At 37.0% G+C, this 19,017-nt stretch overlaps 2 protein-coding genes across 8 annotated transcripts in view; one reads left to right on the top strand and one right to left on the bottom strand.

Annotated features, from left to right (window-relative positions):
* NDUFAF2 (NADH:ubiquinone oxidoreductase complex assembly factor 2) overlaps positions 1-2,253 on the bottom strand; it is a 93,551-nt gene extending 91,298 nt beyond the window's left edge. Inside the window, exon 1 of the mRNA XM_036409703.2 lies at positions 2,125-2,253. Within this exon, the coding sequence (XP_036265596.1) occupies positions 2,125-2,251 (127 nt within the window). The 5' untranslated portion in view covers positions 2,252-2,253. The remainder of the gene's footprint in view (positions 1-2,124) is intronic.
* ERCC8 (ERCC excision repair 8, CSA ubiquitin ligase complex subunit) overlaps positions 2,162-19,017 on the top strand; it is a 32,490-nt gene continuing 15,634 nt past the window's right edge. For 2 of the 7 annotated variants that reach the window (XM_036409692.1, XM_036409690.1), the window contains exons 1-6: positions 2,162-2,276; positions 2,313-2,597; positions 5,808-5,903; positions 11,767-11,868; positions 15,883-16,006; positions 18,101-18,182. In XM_036409692.1, coding sequence (XP_036265585.1) covers positions 2,419-2,597; positions 5,808-5,903; positions 11,767-11,868; positions 15,883-16,006; positions 18,101-18,182 — 583 coding nt within the window. In that variant the 5' untranslated portion in view covers positions 2,162-2,276; positions 2,313-2,418. Of the gene's footprint in view, positions 2,277-2,312; positions 2,598-5,807; positions 5,904-11,766; positions 11,869-15,882; positions 16,007-18,100; positions 18,183-19,017 lie in introns of those variants that run through there. The other 5 variants (XM_036409691.1, XM_036409693.1, XM_036409695.1 and 2 more) reach the window with 5 other exon arrangements.

The raw sequence follows: 19,017 nt of genomic DNA, 5'->3' as shown, positions 1-19,017 counted from the left end.
TCTCTCTCATCGATGTTTCTATCTCTCTCTCCCCGTCTCTGAAATCAATAAAAATATATTTAAAATATCCTTAAAATAGTAGCTCTTTTCCCAACATCCACTAATAAAAAACAGAGGTTTGTGTGTTGGGCAAGGAAGGGAATCAACATAAAGAAAGAATCCATAAATTACAATAGGCTTAAAAACATATTAGCAATCAAAATGTAAAGCTCAATTTATACAAACTGCAACAATAAGTAAACAAATCAATCAATAAATAACAGCATTATGGGACAACCAAGGAAACATGTTCTCAGGTGAAGATAAAAAAATAAAATGTAAAGTAAATAAATAAATAAATAAATAGCAGCATCCCTGTTACCTTCTATCCATTGCTATCTCTGCCTTTCCAGCCAACCAATTCCATTTTTGGAACATCAGCTTTAGCTCAGTATTAGGAAAAGTTAAGAATAGAATACTATTTAGCAATAAAAAGGAACAACTGACACAAGATGAAATTCAATTGCATTGTGCTATGTGAAATAAACTAGATTCAAAAGACTACACCCATAAAATTCCATTTATATGGTATTCTAGAAAAGACAAAACCACGAGGACATAAAACAGATCAACGGTTGCCAAGCTCTGGGTGTGGGGTGAGGGAATGAAGCATGAAGGGGTAGGAGGGAATCTCCAGGTGCGGGTGGGGTGGGGTGAAGGAACTGTTCTGTATCCTGATTGTGGCAACGATAGTTACAGGACTCTAAACATTTTTCAAGAATCATAAAACCATACACCAAAAAGTATAGAATTTACTGAATGTAAATTACACTTCAATTACAAGTCAATTTGATGTTTTGTGTATTTTTAAACGTTACTGATAACTTATAGAAAAGAAATATCTTTCTCTCTGCTTAAAATCTGCCATAGAATTCCCTATGCTAGCTTCTTCGTGGACTTTTTTTTTTTAAAGAGCTATTCCTTGCCCTGAAAGAGTTTAGCAGCTCATTAAGGAAACATCTAAAATATTAAACTAAGTTACAGAAAAAGGCTAGGCCAACAATTTTGAGTGATAAATCACAGAATGCACTTTGTATGTGCTGTGTGAGGAAGGAGAAAGCAGTTCCCTTTGTCAAGAGTTATGAGAAATGAATGGAACACAACTTTGGGTAAGTTTTACCGCTTCTTAATATAATGGTTATTATTATTATCATTTCTAACTTTGAAGCGAAGAGGCTGATACTTATGGAGGACAAATACTCCACGATCCCTCAACGCTTAGATCTTAAAAGTTGACAATTCTAAACCAAGCCTTTTTTTTTTTTTTAACCCCAAAGCCTAAAACCTTTTGCATCGCGGTGTGGGGCCCCCACAGAGGTTCTGACGACTACCGCTAGGTGATGCGATTTCAGCGGACAGGAACGCCCCTCATTCCTCAAATCTCACTAAGTACTTCGCACGAATTCTACATAGAAATCTCACGATTTAGAGCCACGTACTGTCAAGTAAGCTCCACAGGGCCTTGGTCTGAAAACTGGCAGGAAAGGTAACGTGGAGCCTCGTGGGGATCACTTTTCCACTGGCTTAGGGTACACTGACTTACTCTCACAGGTTTTGATGGGAAGGAAGGTGCGGCTTGGAGACAGTCCCGAACCACTGGGAAAAAAGGTCAGCGCGAAGAGGAGGTGAAAGCAGAGGCGCTGAAGATAGTCCCCTTCCATTACACCACTCCGGCCGGTCCCAGCGGGACCCGGGAGGAGGAAAGGCAACTTTTTGGCCCCTCGGAGGACCTCGGCTATAAGATCTCGGCGGACTTGTCCCCGTCTACGCTGCCCAAAGTCAAGGACCCACCCTGGGGCGTCAGATGCCCGCGCGGGGAGAGATGGGGGTGTGCCGAGCTCGCGGAGGTTGGGCCGGACGCACAGACCAAGGGCTGCGGTGCAGCACCGGGCCGGGCCGGGCCGGGCCGGGCCGAGCCGCGGCACGAAGCGGTCCGTGAAAATCACCAACGTGAAGGAGTGGCGGGGCGAACGAACTCGGATTGTCCCCTTAGGTGACATCACACGCGTCGCACGTGGCTTTAGTTTACGGGGCGCCCTTCTTGTCCCCTCCCGTGCACAGATCGCGCCCCCGCTGGCACCTCACCTCTCCAGTTCTTGTACGCCGGGATGTAGTAGTATTTGTTCCCGTACTGGTCCGTGCCCACCAGCTCCTTCACCTCCTTGGACAGCGCTCTCCACACGGCGCGGACCAGAGCCTGAGACCAGCCCATGGCGGCCCCCCGGGTCCCAGCGTGAGCTGCTGCTGCTGCTGCTGCTGCTGCTGCTGCTGCTGCTGCTGCGGGGTCCGCCGCGACATCAACAAGCACGCCCCGCCCACCAGCCCGGGAACGCCCACTGGCCTCGCGCCCTCCCAGTAACGGCGCTCACCATTGGTCAGATGGCTTCCTGGCTCTCCCAATGGGAGGTGGCGTTGTTAGAGCCCCGCCCCCGAGCTCTGTCATGGACGCCGCCAGTGTACCTGTTTGCGCGCAAGAACGGGATGCTAGGTTTTTTGTCGGCGCGACAAGCCGGATTGGACGACCCTCTTCACCTACAAAGAGCGGAGTCCACACGCAGGTATAGAAAACATTACCCTTTCTTTCTAATAGGCCAGTTAAAAATTGGATCAATAGCTATGTTGGCCTTGCCTCATACTTTCTGGCCTTATTCTCTATCACTTTCCTCTTACCAAACTCGGCTCTACTCCTCTTTTGGAGCATCTATTAAAATTCTGTGTATGGACACGCACGTAGCTAGAATGTATACAAATCCCAGCCTCCCAGAAGGAAAGCACGCATTCCACATAAAGCATATTGTTTGCTCCAAATACTTCAGGCACAGTGAACCATCCTCATCCCGTGAGCCATTCTCATCCCAGAAACCAGGCAAGGGCCAATCTTGCAAGTAAGCCTTTCTAAGGGTAGCAGTTTCAGACCTGCGATATTAACTCTTTTTTACTATTAACACTTTGCCTCCTTCCACACACACCTTACCCCTGTTTCCCTATCTTACAATATTACCCTCCCACTTTCCCTTCATTTTGATTTCTCATAGTTCCCAAACAATTCAGTCCTAAAGTCTTGAGGTTGGGCAGAGGTAGGCTTCCAAACAGGAATTAGGTTGGCCCAGAGTGATATCTCAGAGCCTGAGGAGGTAGTCTGAGTGTGGGAACTCACAATCTCAAGGTGATAAGGGAGTTTGGAGTTGCAGAAATCGAAGCTCAAGCCTCCTGAGTAGCATCCTTATTGGCGAAGGGGATGGTAGTGATAGGAGATTAGTTATATATAGGGGGACTGACCAGATAAATTAATACATTAATGATAATGAATGCCATGTTTCTCATTGTTAGAAGAGAACTCAAGGAAGGGATGATGGATTACCTTTGTATATGATTGTTTAATATTTTACTTGTTACAGGAAACACATATTTCTGTCATAATTTGAATACTAATCATTAAATGGAAAAAATATTTTAAGAAGAAATGGAATTTCAGTGGGAAAAAAAACTATTTTTAGGTGGAAATTTAGAAATGCCAGGACAGCATGGTGATCTGGAGAAAGAAAAAGTCAGAGTTCAGATGCAGTTCAGTTAATTATTAGATGAATGACCTTGGGCAAATTACTGATATCTTACCGTAGTTTAAAATTCGGGAAAAGCATTTAATAATATAATCTACTATCTAGGAATTCTACGAGTTAGGATTACCACTTATTATGCTTACTATTACCACTGATTACAATGTCATTAAATAGCTGACTTTTATTATTAACTGTTATTGTTGTTGGGCAAGGTCAGAGAAATAGTAAGTGAACCTAAGGCTAAACTGTCTTCCAGAAGACAAAGGGCCATGTATATCTTTATATCAACTTCCTAGTGCTAAAATGATATCCAAAATGGTTTAAATTATCAGTGCTGCTATAAAAATATCAGTTTGAAACTTTTCTAGCACTACATTGTTTTTGTTTTTTTTTAAACTGATTAATTTAGTGGGGTAAACATTTCATATAAATTAATATCATTCATCAATAACGAATTTAGAAATCATTCTGGTTAAATTATTGTAAATTATTTTTAACATGCTAGAGATTGAGACAATTTTAATAGTTAACATTCACTAGGCATTTACTATGTCTAGGCATTGTAATGAGCACTTTTTATGTATTAACTCATTTAGTCTTTCTTTTAAATATGTTTTATTGATTTTTTCAGAGAGGAAGAGAGAGGGATAAAGAGTTAGAAATATCAATGAGAGAGAATCATCGATCAGCTGCCTCTTGCACACCCCCTACCTGGGATGTGCCTGCAGCCAAGGTACATGCCCTTGACTGGAATCGAACCTGGGACCTTTCAGTCCGCAGGCCGAAGCTCTATCCACTGAGCCAAGCCGGTTTCGGCTCATTTAATTTTAATAGCCTGACCAGAATAATGATGGTTTACAGCTATGGAATATCAAAAATTTCATTCATCTTAATTTATGATATTATTAATTTATTTATAAATATTTAATTGGCTTTATTTAAATGTGCCTAATTGTTGAGTTAAACATTCTCATTTTATATTTACACCTAAGGCATAGGAAATGCTCCTGGAATTTATTTAACATACGGTAATTTAAGTTTTTGTCCACTAGGTGTCTTCAGCTGAATTTATCAGTTTAAATTTCCATGAAAATTTGTCTCTAAATATCTGAATAAAAAATTAATAAAATACACTTTTTAAATTAAGTTTAAAGGACTGGCTAAAGAAGATGTGGCACAATGGACCACTACTCAGGCATAAGGAAGGATGAAATAGCATCATTTGCAACAACATGGATAGACCTTGAGAATTTTTTGCTAAGTGAAATAAGTCATTCAGAAAATGCTAAGAACCATATGATTTCATTCATATGTGGGGTATAAAACAAACTTATGAACACAAACAGTAGTGTGGTGGTTGCCAGCGGGAAAGGATTAGGGGTTAAGGGAGGGGGAGGGGGGTCCTAATATATAGTGACAGTAGAAGATTTGACCTATTTATTTCATTGTTTGCTAAGACTTGTATTTTGCATCAAACCCTTTTGGCAGCAAAAAGAGAAATAAAAGCAAATTGTATATTAGTGTAAAATTAAATATTGATATCCTTTTTCTTAAGAAAACCAATGTACATGAAACTTGCTCTAAATACATGATATTTACCAACCACCACGAGAGCTATAGTAAATTCACTGAAAACCAGAATATGCAAATCTGGTAAAGAAGTATATATTTCCAAAGTTAGGAGTTATTTTAAGACATTAGCACATGGTATAATATACAGTTCTTGTAACATAGAAACCCACATCTGGAACCTATATAAATTAAGTTTAAGAGAGTACTTCAGGAAAAATTATTTACAGGATTGTTAATATTTTTATATTTTGAAATTTTAAAATTTAAAAATCCATAAAAACTTAAGAAAGAGACTTAAACATTATTTGCATTTTTTAAGTCCCCCTTTCCCCCAAAGATGTCTTTATTGATTTTAGAGAGATAGGATAACAGGGAGAGAGAAAGAAAGAAATATGTATGTGAGAAACACTGGATTGAACCCACAACCTAGGTATGTGCCCTGATCAGAGTGAACCTGTAACCTTTTTGGCATATGGGATGATCCAATCAACTGAGCCATCTGGCCAGGGCTTTTTGTACTGTATCTAATCTTAGTAAGAGTAAGGACATTTTTTTTTATGTTTGAATTATTTTCTTATTGTTTTATTTTATCTCCCCTCCCCCCCACCTTGTTTAATTTTAAAATTTTTTTTAAAGGGTTTTGGGACTGGAGTTAAACAAAGACAGAGATGTTGAAAGGATTCACAGCAATGGAGTTAACAGCCTGGACATTGAACCTATTGAAGGGAGATAGTAAGTTTATACATTTTTCTTTCTAAGTGAGAAGCAGTAAAATCTTGCTTTCAGGTTAATTATGTAAAGGTTTATAAATATTAGTAAAAATTTTAAGTTGTAAAGTTTTAATCTGGGATTACTAGAGCTTCATACCTACAAAATTTTGCCAGATAGACATTTCCTAACTACTTTAATATAAATATATTCATTTTTAACTCAGAAAGTATTTAAGTGTTGGGATATGTAACTATAGTCGCTACTCTCAAAGAGACTAATGGGGGGAAATATTAAAAAGTAAAAGTATATTTTAAAACATTAAGTTTTAAGCAAAACAGAGTTTTATTTGGCTTTATCACTTATTAACTGTGTGACCACCTGTCAGCTGGGTGACCATGAGCAATTTATCTAACTTTTCTAATTCTTAATAGCCTTAGCTATACAATGGGAACAATAATACCAACAAGTTTATTGTGAAGATTCATTGAGATTATATATATAACAGTAGAGACTCAATCAACGAAGTTCGTGCCCTTGGGTGGCTTCCTCAGCCTGGCCTGCACCCTCTTGCAGTCTGGGAGCCCTCAGGGCGAGGAGAGGCTCCCACCACTGCTGCTGTACTTGCCAGCCATGAGCCCAGTTTCTGGCTGAGCAGTGCTCCCTCTGTGGGAGCGCACTGACCACCATGGGGCAGCTCCTGCATTAAGCATCTGCTCCCTGGTAGTCAGTGTGTATCATACCAACCGGTCGTTCTGCCATTGGGCTGAAACCAACACTTGGACATCCCCTGAGGAGTCCCAGTTTGCACGAGGGTACAGGCCAAGCCAAGTGACCCCACTGGTGTACGATCGGGGCCAGGGAGGGACTGTGGGAAGGTTCCAGGGTGTGTCCGGCCCATCTTGCTCAGTTCTGATTGGCCAGACCCCAGCAGCAAGCTAACCTATGGGTTGGAGCATCTGCCCCCTGGTGGTCAGTGCATGTCATAGCTATTGGTCAACCAGTTGACTCTCTGCCCCCTAGTGGCCAGTGCACATCATACTGAGTGGTTGAGCGGCCTTGCATATCATTAGCATATTATGCTTTAATTGGTTGAATGGCTGACGGGATATTTATCATATTAGGCTTTTATTATATAGAATGATTAGCATAGGAACTGGCATATCATTATGGTTGCCATTACTCTTATCAACCCAAAGCATTATACTGTGTGGTTCATTTCCCACACAACAGCTGAAGTGCTTGGAAAAATGCAAATCATAACATGTTATTACCTTACTTAAAATTCATCTTGATCCCCACATGACTACAAGAAAGTTCAAAACCCTTCATGTAGTCTGTCCTATATAATAAAAGTATAATATGCTAAGTGTCTGGTCATCTGTTTCAATGAAACCATAATATGCTAAGGCTGCTCAACCACTAGTTATGATGTGCACTGACCACCAGGCTGCTGACAGTCTGGTTGGCTTGCTGTTGGGGTCTGGCGGATCAGGACTGAGTGAGACAGGCTGAACACACCCTGGAGCTCTCCTGCGGTCCCTCCCCAGCTGGCCAACCTCCCGTGTTCCTGCCTGGCCCTGATCATGCACCAGTGGGGTCCCTCGGCCTAGCCTGCACCCTCTTGCAATCCCGGACCTCTCAGGGGATGTCAGAGAGCTGGTTTCAGCCCAATGCCACAGGCCAGGCCAAGAGACCCTACTGGTGCATGAATTCATGCACCGGGCCTCTAGTTAATTTAACAAGTGTAGAAGTAACTGAAGAAAAGTTTATCATGTCTTATGTGTAGCATATATATGATGAAGTATTATTACTATTATTAACATTAAAATAAGCCAAGAAAGTTTTGATAAAATTTTATTTTTTATTTCCATCTTCTGTCCTGGCCTCACATGGTAGTACTGTAAATGAGAAATATGAAGAGTGAACAAGTCCTCACTTAAGCACATGTTAAATCTGAAAGATGACCAGTAATAACTCGTTTGTCTTTTTCCTGACCTTTTTAAGGCTTAATATAACACATCCCATTCAAGGACAGCTGTGGGGCATTTGCTTATAAAATAATGCAAATATGAACAGCTAATTTCTTTTGGTCCTGGATTCTGGCGGAAGAATATTTAGTACAGATTCTCCAGTCAGCCATGTGGGATAATGATCAGTTGTTTGATCTGTGAAATACATGGAGCCAGTAGGCTACCAGCTGACAGAGTCATTGAGAAATGTAAGAAATTCTAGATTATATGTGTGAGAAATATAAGCTGAGGAATTTTTTGCAGAGCATATAAAGAGAAGTCAGGATTCTCGCTGTAATCGTTTTTCCCTTCATTGCGTGGTAAAAATCTACAACTATTTATTTCATTGTTTGCTAAGACTTGTATTTTGCATCAAACCCTTTGGCAGCAAAGAGAGAAATAAAAAGCAAATTGTATATTTACTGGAAAATTAAATATTGATATCCTTTTTCTTAAGAAAACCAATGTACATGAAACTTGCTCTAAAATACTTAATATTTACCAACCACCACGAGAGCTATAGTGAATTCACTGAAAACTAGGATAAAACCAGGATATACAAATCTGGTAAAGAAGTATATATTTCCAAAGTTAGGCGTTATTTTAAGACATTAACCTGAAAATAACATTTTAATAGGTACAACTGCCTAGAATATATTTGCATATCATTCTGTAAATCTCAATTTTTCTTTTATAACTTCTCAATTCTTATAATTAATTTTATTCCTCTTTAACACCAGATTATCTTTTCCATATAAAAACATGAAGCTGTAGCTCTTATTGGATTTACTCTATTACATAATAATAATCTTACTGTTAAATAATGTCCAGGCCATCATGTAGTTCAAGTACAGTCAATTCCAATAATAATTCAGGTTTTTTCATCCAGTTGCTGGAATCAAGCTTTTAGAAGTCATTCTAGCAAAGATGAAACATTTGGCATTGTAAATACCATTTAAATTTAGTTTAAGAGTTCAGCTTTAAAAATATTTGTTTGTTTTTGTTGTTATAATACATGTAGTGCTGTGATTTTAAAAAAATGCATTTCACAAAGCTCAAATATAAAGCATAAAGGTTTTTGAAATTGGTTGTGGAACACATGTAACTCACATGTATCCAAAAAAGCTACAACACTTTATCAACCAAACTAAAAGTTGTAGTTGTTAAAATTTATAAATATTTCTGAATAGACATGATTAGAGTAAAAACTACAAATGTAATGAAGCTAATGAATAAAAAAACAACAACTATTGCCCACAACCAATTGGATTTTAGAACTCCTTGATCAAAGAACTTCGAATTACTGCTTTTAAATTAACCTAATTGTTCTACAAATTGGTATTGAATTTTTCTTAAAACAAGTCTGTAAATTGGTGCTACTTAAGACATGCTGCTATTAATGAACCCTTTGTAACTAGTTCACCACAAGATAAGGAGCTTGTACCAGAATGTAAATCTACTACATCACTAAGCACACAGATTAGATGAGCTGAAATTTTTTTTTGTAGCAAGACTTCCTCAGTGAAGAATGTTCATTTCTGGCACAAGCTCTTTATGGACAAGTAAGATAAATAGCAAAGAAATTAAAGATGGCAAGATCAAAACTAATGTATAACACTTAATAATAAATACAAGTGAGGATACTTCCTCACAAGCCACAAGGTGTGAATGAGTGGGAATAAACTGATATGTAACTGCAAGATCTATATGGTATCAGCACGTATACTAGGGAAGGCAATTAAAAGCATTGGGGTATCAGAGAGACCTGATACCTAACATAATCAGCAGTCAGTTGAAAACTCAGCAAGCTAGTTTGACTACAGCAGCTGAAAGTGGGAGAGGATGGCATATTCTGAATGTTCAAGGGGTTCACAGACCTGTGGAGCTAGAGCTTCTTCTATCTCTTTAGCTAATCAACTACAGATCCCCTGTAGGACGGAACCCTATACTGAGGAGAACTACTTGGAATAGAATCCAAATTAAGTAATATAGTGACACTAGAACAAAGGAAAAAGATGGCCCAGATAAATGTGGGAGAGGTAATAACCAGGAAATCTCTGAAAGTAAGCTGCCATAGTTTGAGCATCTTTCAAAAGAGAAGAAAATGCTCTAGAGGTAGAAAACATAAATATTCTAAACCAAGTCTCCCTTCTAAAAATTTTAAGAAAATTAATTTTATGTAAAAATGAGCAAAAGAACAGATTAAAGTCAAATTACATACAAAATTATTATAAGAATGAAGAGAATAAGCAAAAGTTATGCACCGATAGATCACACAGTTGTGTCAGAAAGATATGCTAATAAAGTAATGAGAACTTTAACCTAATATTTCAAAACTAAAAGTCATTTTAAAAAGATATGAAAGGATAACATAAGTTGTAATTAGAAAAACTCAGAAATGAGATGATCAGATTCAAGAAACAATTAGAAATAAAAATGTTTCAGAAATGAAGACTAAACCATAGGGAACACAAGCAAATACATATAAGATATAATGCCTTAGGTGAAGTTGAAACTAAGGAGAAATCCTAAATAATAAAATCCTAATATGCCAATCAACCTAATGGCGGAACTACCTGTCATTGTGATGTGCACTGACCACCATGAGGCAGATGCTCAATGCAGGAGCTGCCCCCGGTGGTCAGTGTGCTCCCATAGGGGGAGCACAACTCAGTTAAAAGCTGGGCTCATGGCTTGCAAATGCAGCAGAAGTGGTGGGAGCCTCTCCCACCTCCACAGCAGTGCCAAGGATCCCTTGGGGAATGTCCGGCTGCTGGCTTGGGCCTGCTCTAACATACCCAGCAGTCAGGGAAGCAGGGCTAAGCCAGCGATCAGACATCCCCTGAAGGGTCCCAGACTATGAGAGGATGCAGGCCAGACTGAGGGACTCCTCCCTTCCCCCAGTAAATGAATGTTGTGCACTGGGATATCAAATATTTACATATTTTGGACTTGTCCAAAGAAATGAAGTTTCTTATCTAAGGTATTCAGGAAATAAAATGAGTCAAAGATTTTATATCCAGTCAGATCTTTAAGGACAAATTGTCAGTAACATGCAAGAATTCAGGGAATATGGCTCTTGGGAATCTACCAGAGAATAAAATCAGAGAACCAGAATGAATAGTCCGCAACATGAGGATTGATAGTGAACAATAATAGTAGCAAATAGCAATACTTTATGTAGATCTATAACTTCATAGATCTGTATCTCTTCCCTACTAGATTTTAAACTCTGCGAAGACAGGAATCATACCTACCTTGTTCACAGTTGTATTAGCAGAGTGCCTAGCATATTACAGGTCTCAAAGTTGAATGAATTGAGTAAAAATGTTCATAATGGAAAGAATCTAATATTTATTGATCACTATTTTTTTTGCCAGGCAATATATAAGGCACTTTGCATATTACTTTTATATTTATATCAACTTTATGATTTAGATGAAACTGTCTCCCTTTTCTAAAATGTTTGAAGTCTGAAACAGGTAAAGTAACTTGCCCAGGATCATATAGCTAGCTGGCATCAGTAATAATCAGCTAGCCTATCTGATTCCACTTCTATTTAGCACAATTATAATTAGGACATTTAAAATTACTTTGTAATATATTACTTTCTGCTGTCCTTTCTTTAAGTATCGTGTTTTACTGTCCTTTTTTTGGGTATCATAAAAGTAAATTTTAAATGATCACAGTGAATCTTTTCATATTCATCCTGTAAATAATAGATTAAGAAAATTTAGTTTATTGAAGTCTTGATTAATTTTTACTTGATATTTGTGGGCATAAAATATGTGGGTTTTTAAAGATCATAATTTTCAGAAATACATAAACATAAATAATTGAAATACATAAAATGATGTTAACTTTTTTATTATTAGCATGTTATCAGGTGGTTCAGATGGTGTGATTGTACTTTATGATCTTGAGAACTCCAGCAGACAACCTTGTTACACATGTAAAGCAGTGTGTTCTGTTGACAGGTGTGTATTAAAAATGAATTCATTAATTTATAAAAAGTTGAGTGTTTTTTTTGCATTAAATGCAAACTATGAAAATAGTCATATGATTAAATGTCTCAATCAACTTGTTCACATGATGTATTTACTGGGGTATTCCTTGACATTTTCTTTAAAAAATAATAGCAAGTTTAGATGTAGATGTTTTTAATGAGACTTTCTCAAAACATCATTTCTCAAAAGGATTTTATTTAAAAATTTTTGATTATGTGCTTTTTATTCTCTACTTACTATGTAGCACACCTCAGCGAGCTATTAGCTTTTACTACCACTTAGAGTGAGAGTCATTTATGAGTCTTTCAGCTAATTATAAACACAAATTAGATTTTTTTTTAGTTGATATTAATAGAACAAAAAGATAAATGGCTAGAAGCAGTGAATATACTGGCAGTCCCTCACCAGATAGACATGCACATGTGCACACAGCCCTCTTACCTCTCTACTTACTTAAAGCTTCCTAACTTACTAGTAAAAACATACCTCTCTTTGTCTTGAATTTTCTGACTATTCTTTACTGTCTTTTCAGGCTTGTGAGAATTATTTTTAAGGCTTTACCAAAATGTTTTGTGGTTTTAATATAATGTTTTATTTGTTCATAATGGACACTTCTTGTCACTTATTTCTGATCTGATGTTGAAAAGACCTTTAAATTTACAGAAGGAATAGGTGTTGAGAAAATGTTTTTAAGGAGAAAAAGTCATGAACATTAATATAACAACCATTCTGTATTAAATTTGTTCCCAAGGTGTTTGAAGAGGTGTGTGAGTCCATGAAATGTTTAAGAGATTGATGATTGTTTCTTGGCTCTGGTGCTTCATTTTGGGAAATATAGATTTATGAAATATTTCTCTGTGCCTCAGATTGTTCTTACAAGGTATCTGTGAGAAATGAAATGTTATTTAAGTGAAATACTATCTTTCAAAAAGCACACTGGAAACTATAAAGCCACTATGTGAATGTAAAGTAATATACAGTTATAGGGAAACTTAGTACAAATCAAGCTACCATCTAAAATAATCTGAAATGTGGTTTCTTATAAAACTTATATCATTTTATAGTCTTCACTACCAAAAATAAAAATAAAATCTAAATTCTTAAGTGTAGGAAAGTCATATTAATTAAATTCATTTTTATCTTATTTTATCTTAGATAACATTTAACATTGTTTAATTTGTTATAGCAAAATAATATTTCTGGTGTGTAAAGTCAGGTAAATGCTTAGTGTATCAGCCTTTTGCTTTACTTTTGAGTTCACTGTCTTTTAAAGTATAACATGGGCTTATAGTGAGCATCTTTACAAAATGATTTAAATTAGCATATTTATATTCAAAGACTTTATAAACAAACTTTAAAAAATAATTTCAGTTAAAATTTTTGTTGGGTTAATGTGGCTTAGATGGTTTCCTGATATTTATTTGGGCTATACTTAATGTATTTGTTCTTGGGCAACAAAAAGGCTTTTTTTCTCTACGAATATTCTTATTAATGTGAATGAGAATAACAGATTATACATAGTAAGGGAATAACATAATATTTTGTCCTATTTTAAATTAAAAACATTTTCTACTTAAAATATAAATGAGCGTTTGTGATCACCACATTAAAGATTTGATTTGTTTAAAACTAGAATATCTCCTTGTAGATCAAGATTCTTAGAAGTAAATAGAACTTAATTCTTATTTTAAGCAGAAATTTATTGTGATATTGGTTAAAAAAGAAAGTTATTGGAAATATAATTAGTTTCTTACATACTTGGCAGGAAGTTGGAAGAATTAAATGTAGAAAATGAGCAAAAGCAGGAGAAACTAGGATAGGGAATACCATCAAGGCTATTCCACAGGAACAATTTAGTTTCTGCTACATGTCACCAACACAGAGTCTAAACTCCACAGCTATGAATAATTGCCCACTATCCTTGGAATTTGTTTATTACTGGCTAGAGTTTTAGAGTCCCAGGCAGGATTGATGAAGTTTGAGACACATGCCCATGCCCCTGCTGCCAAGGGGAAGGAAACGAGAATGGAGCCCCTTGCTTTCTGTAATAAGAGGCAGGGTCCTGCCATTCAATAAAACAAAGGGGATTTCCCCCAAACAGGTGGAGTTTCATACTCATACACAGCAGCCAAGAAAAGAGCACGTGCCCATTACAATCTACCCATTTGGCTGTTTAATATCCATATACATCTTTCTTCCCATGGTTACCCTTTCTTTTTTTTTTTTTGGGGGGGGGGGGGGTTGGGAGAGGGCGACAAAAAGTTCCAGACTAACCTAATGCACATATTCATTATATGACCAAAATGTATCATCCCCTTCCCCAAAAGGGTGATGACCTAAGTCTAGTTAGTTAACACATCCAACTCCAGTTCAAGATAATGTTTATTTTTCAATACTTGTTTTACATGATCTTGTATCAATATTATGCAACCTCTGGGATCAATTATGTAGTTAACCTCTATAAATTAATGGAGTTAAGAGAGAGGAAAGAAGGGAAATGAAATTAATTAAAGCATATATAAGTATATCCACATATGACATAGAAATAAAGAAAATATGGATAGGCACTATATCCTTTTTATTTTTGTAGCTGTCTCAAGGCCAGAACTGGCATTTGAGACTTTCTTTCTTCATGTTCTCATTCTTCAGGTAGCAGCACAAATGTTCAAGATCCTTAAGCTGGTATTGCGATCCAAACCTTCACCTTAAGGAATCAGAACTCATGCTGGTCCTTTCTTCACACAGTTGCATTCATTTTCTGTTAACTTTTATCTTATGGAAATTTTCTAACATATACAAAAGTAGAGAGTAATATAATGAGCTGCATACCCATCGCCCAGCTTAACAACTATCCTATTTAATAAAAGGCTAATTTGTAAACAGACCAAACAGTGGAACAACTGGTCGCACACTGGCCACTAGGGGGCAGACGCTCAACACAGGAGTTGCCCCCTGGTGATTAGTGTGCTCCCACAGGGAGAGCTCATGGCTGGCAAGCACAGCAGCAGTGGCGGAAGCTTCTCTTGCCTCCGCTGCAGCGCTAAGGATGTCTGACTGCAGGGAATGGGTCTAAGCCAGCAGTTGGATATCCCCTGAGGGCTCTTGGACTGCCAGGCTTGAGGACCCCACCCCCAAGTACAATAGATGAATTTTGTGCACCAGACCTCTAGTCAATTATAACTAATTATTTCATCTCCACCCACACACTCTGAGAACTGTTTTGAAGCAAATCGAGTCATAATTTTATTCATAATTATTTATATCTCTAGAAGATAAAGACTTATGTCCCTGCATTATCTTGTGTTTCTTAACACCCAGGTTTTTTTTTTTTTAATTAAGATTCAGTAAAGTGACTCGTATACTGTATTGAGCACTCCCTCAGAGCATATACTGTATCGTTTAGGACTACACTTTACCCTCACAAGGTGTATTGTAGCTGATACCATAACTGAGTCATCGCCTGACCATGCTTCTATGGGTGATGGATTATATAAGAGTGGTGGATCCCATGGGCATCACAGTTGCATTTTTTGCTATAGAGTAAGTTCCTTGATCAGAAATAATATTGTGTGGGTATGCTGGAAGTATGTGAGGAATTCAACAATCTAAGAATGATAGTGCTGATAAAATGATATTGGGAAGAGCAAATCCAAAACTAGAATAAGTATCTCTTTCAGTAAGGAAAAATCACGTCCCCTGCATGAACAGGTCCAGTGTAACTGGCTGATCCCTCCAGGCTACAGTACTTATATAGGAAGCCTCTCATTTTAAGAGTTTTAGTAGGGAGCAGACTCCATATCACATTAGGGAAGCCTAAAACTAGAGATGTCTGAACATACTCTTTCCCTGGACAGCTAGGACACAGTCATGTGACCTAGATTTGGCCATTCATATCATCCTTCCTAAGACTACTATTTGTTAATGTAGTATCAATTCAAACTCACATAAGTCAGTTATCTCTAAATTTTGGTTGCTGTTTTGTAGATACCATCCTGATGTTCACAAATATAGTGTGGAAACTGTACAGTGGTATCCTCATGACACTGGCATGTTCACATCCAGCTCATTTGATAAAACTCTGAAAGTATGGGATACAAACACATTACAAGTAAGTAAATTAAAATCTTTCCAAATGGATCTGTAGGATGAGGAGGAATTTAGTTCTAAACCTTTTTGGTGTGATTATTTTCTAAGATGTCATGTAATAGATGTGAAAGCACTATAATGGTTAAGGAAAGTTAGGTTACCTGAGGTCATATGTTGGTGACTAGACATATAACATTGGACAATTATCTGAACCTATTTGTGTTGCATTTTCTCATCTGTTAATGTGGACCATGATTGTTACTTATAGAATGGTTATTAAATTTAAATAGGTCAATATTGTAAAGAAACTGGATCAGTGCCTAACATATAGTAAGTGGTTAAAAGCCATTAGCTATTATCTTTATTATTTAAAACTACTGTGGTCTTGTGGTATAAAGAAGGAAATTGGACTTATCTCTTATTGACCTAAAAACGTAAAGGAAAAGAAAGCTGTTAATATTATAGTTTAGTAAATGTCCAACAGTAGATAATAGTTTTTATGATATTTGGTCAAATTTATATTTCTAGTGTTAATCTTTTCCCTGAGCTCTAGTCCAAATTTCTCTACCTCTTTATAGAACCTCTGCTCAAATTTAACATGTTACATGCTGATCACTTCTCAGATCCATTTAGTCCTCAAATCTTAGCAATCTTTCTTCTAATTCTCATATTTCTCTTTCCCTTACCATCACTGTATATCTAGACTACTACTAAAAACTGCTAAATGGTTTCCCTGCATTTTTCTTTCCACATTTTCTATGGTAAGTTCTACCCCAGAATTAATCATATTATAAAACAGTCATCCGGTCTTCACCCAAACCCACTACTGTCTCCCATTGTTTAAATTCAGCCTGACATTCTAAATTTTCCGTAACCTCACCCAACTCCCTCAAACTTAGCTTCTACCTCTTTTTCCATAAATGATTTGCTGCCACTAAATTGATCTTCTTTTGCCTTCTGATCATATCTTGACTGTGTTGTACTCTCTGTCTCAAGTCCTTTTCCCTAGGCAACTTTTTACTTCTCATGTCTTACAACTGGAAATTTATCCCCTAAGACCAACATCTTCCCATTTTTCCCACTTCCTAACCCCTGGTAAACACTATTTTATTCTGTTTCTATTGGTTTGGCTTTCTTAGGTTCCACATATAAAAGAAATCAACTGGTATTTCTTTTACTCTGACTTATTTCACTTAGCATAACGCCCTCAAGGTCCATCCATCTTGTCACAAATGTCAGATTTTCCTTCTTTCTTGTGGCTGAATATTTCTCTATGTCTATTAAATAAAGCTGCAATACACATGGGGTGCATATGTCTTTTCAAATTGGTGTTTTTGTTTTCTTTAGATGAATATCCAGGAGTAGAATTGCCAGATCATATGGTTGATCTATTTTTAACTTTTTGAGGAACTTCCATACTGTTCCATAATGGCTGCACTAAAAGTGTACAAGGGTTCTCTTTTCTCCACATCCTTGCCAACATTGTTACTTCTTGTTTTTGATAATAGTTTATCTAAAAGGTATGAGATGACACCTCATTGTGGTCTTGGTTTGCATTTCCCTGTTGCTTAGGGATTTACACACGAAAAGATGTTCAACATCCCTAAGCAGCAGGGATCTAGCGGAAACCTGGACATGTACCCTGACCTTGAATCGAACTGGCGACCTCTCAGTTCATGGGTCAACGCTCAACCACTGAGCAACACTGACTAGGCTGAAATGTATAGTTTTAAAGGAGGAGGAGTTCTAGGTGATGAGAGTATGATAGCCATGCTTGCATGGAACTGAGAAGCAGAGTGCTGGCTAGATCATCTGTGTAGATGCTGACGTCCCCAGGATAGAAGAGAGAAAGATGATGAGCCAGGCTGTCTTTAGTCTTAATCTCTGGGATTTGTGAGAGAAAAGCTGTTTCTCACATAAGGGGGGAAAAAGTGTTACAAATAACAGGATTTAAAAGTATCAGGTTTTTTAGGGTATTAAGATTCCTATATTTAAGTCAAATAAATTAATAAGTCAGTTTAAAAACTCCTAGCAATGTGAAAATAAGTAAATAAGGAATTTGTTGCTTTTCTGACTGTAATTAGAATACACTTTTAAGATGTTTTTTGATTATCAGGCTGCAGATATTTTTAATTTTGAAGAAACAGTTTATAGTCATCATATGTCTCCAGTTGCCACTCAGCACTGCTTGGTAGCAGGTTTGTACATTTACTCATTTATTTTGTAACATTTTGAAAACTTTCTCTCTTTTCATTTCTAGTTAGTTTTGACATAGACATTTTAACTCAAATGGAGATTACAATTCTTTAAAACACACACATACACACACACACACACACACACACACAAAAGGACAGGTGTATGCTACTAGTTATATTCAGCTTAACAGATATTGTGCAGGTCAGGCACTGCTAGTGGGTAGGATTCAAAGATTAATTAAATGTTCCCAAAGAATTTCTTTTAAAACACCAAGTTTTAAAGATTGTACATGAGCAAAATTTGGCAACTTATCCAATTCAACACAAGAAAATAAGGAAATTATTTCCTTTTCTCTAAAATTGTGTGATTCAAATTAAACATTCATTTTTATGGAAGTACCTGCAACAACAATTTCCATGTATGTGGAAGAAAAAAATGTTTTTCTGTTATCAGGGGTCAGTTCCCTGTGATTTAATTATTCTCTGGCACTACACGAATCTCTGGACATCAGTTAGCTGCTTCATCTAAAGAGAAGAGTTGGGCATTAATTTGTGTTTGAGGTCCACTCAATCTGAGTCCAGAGTTTCTGGAATCTATTACTAGCGTTTGGAAATATTTCATTATCACAAAAAAACTGAGCTTTTAAAATAATTTGAGGTGATAAAATAATATAGAATTATATACCACATGGTACCAATACATATTTCCTGGATTTGATATTGTACTATAGTTACCTGAAATGTAACCATTGGAGGAACCTGATTGAAGGGTACACAAGGGCCTCTCTGTACTATCTTTGCAACTTCTTGTGAAAAAAAAACAATTATTTCTATA

The sequence above is a fragment of the Pipistrellus kuhlii genome, unplaced genomic scaffold (assembly GCF_014108245.1).
Source record: "Pipistrellus kuhlii isolate mPipKuh1 unplaced genomic scaffold, mPipKuh1.p scaffold_m20_p_4, whole genome shotgun sequence".
Taxonomy (NCBI): domain Eukaryota; kingdom Metazoa; phylum Chordata; class Mammalia; order Chiroptera; family Vespertilionidae; genus Pipistrellus; species Pipistrellus kuhlii.
This window is presented reverse-complemented; position numbering and strand designations above follow the sequence as displayed.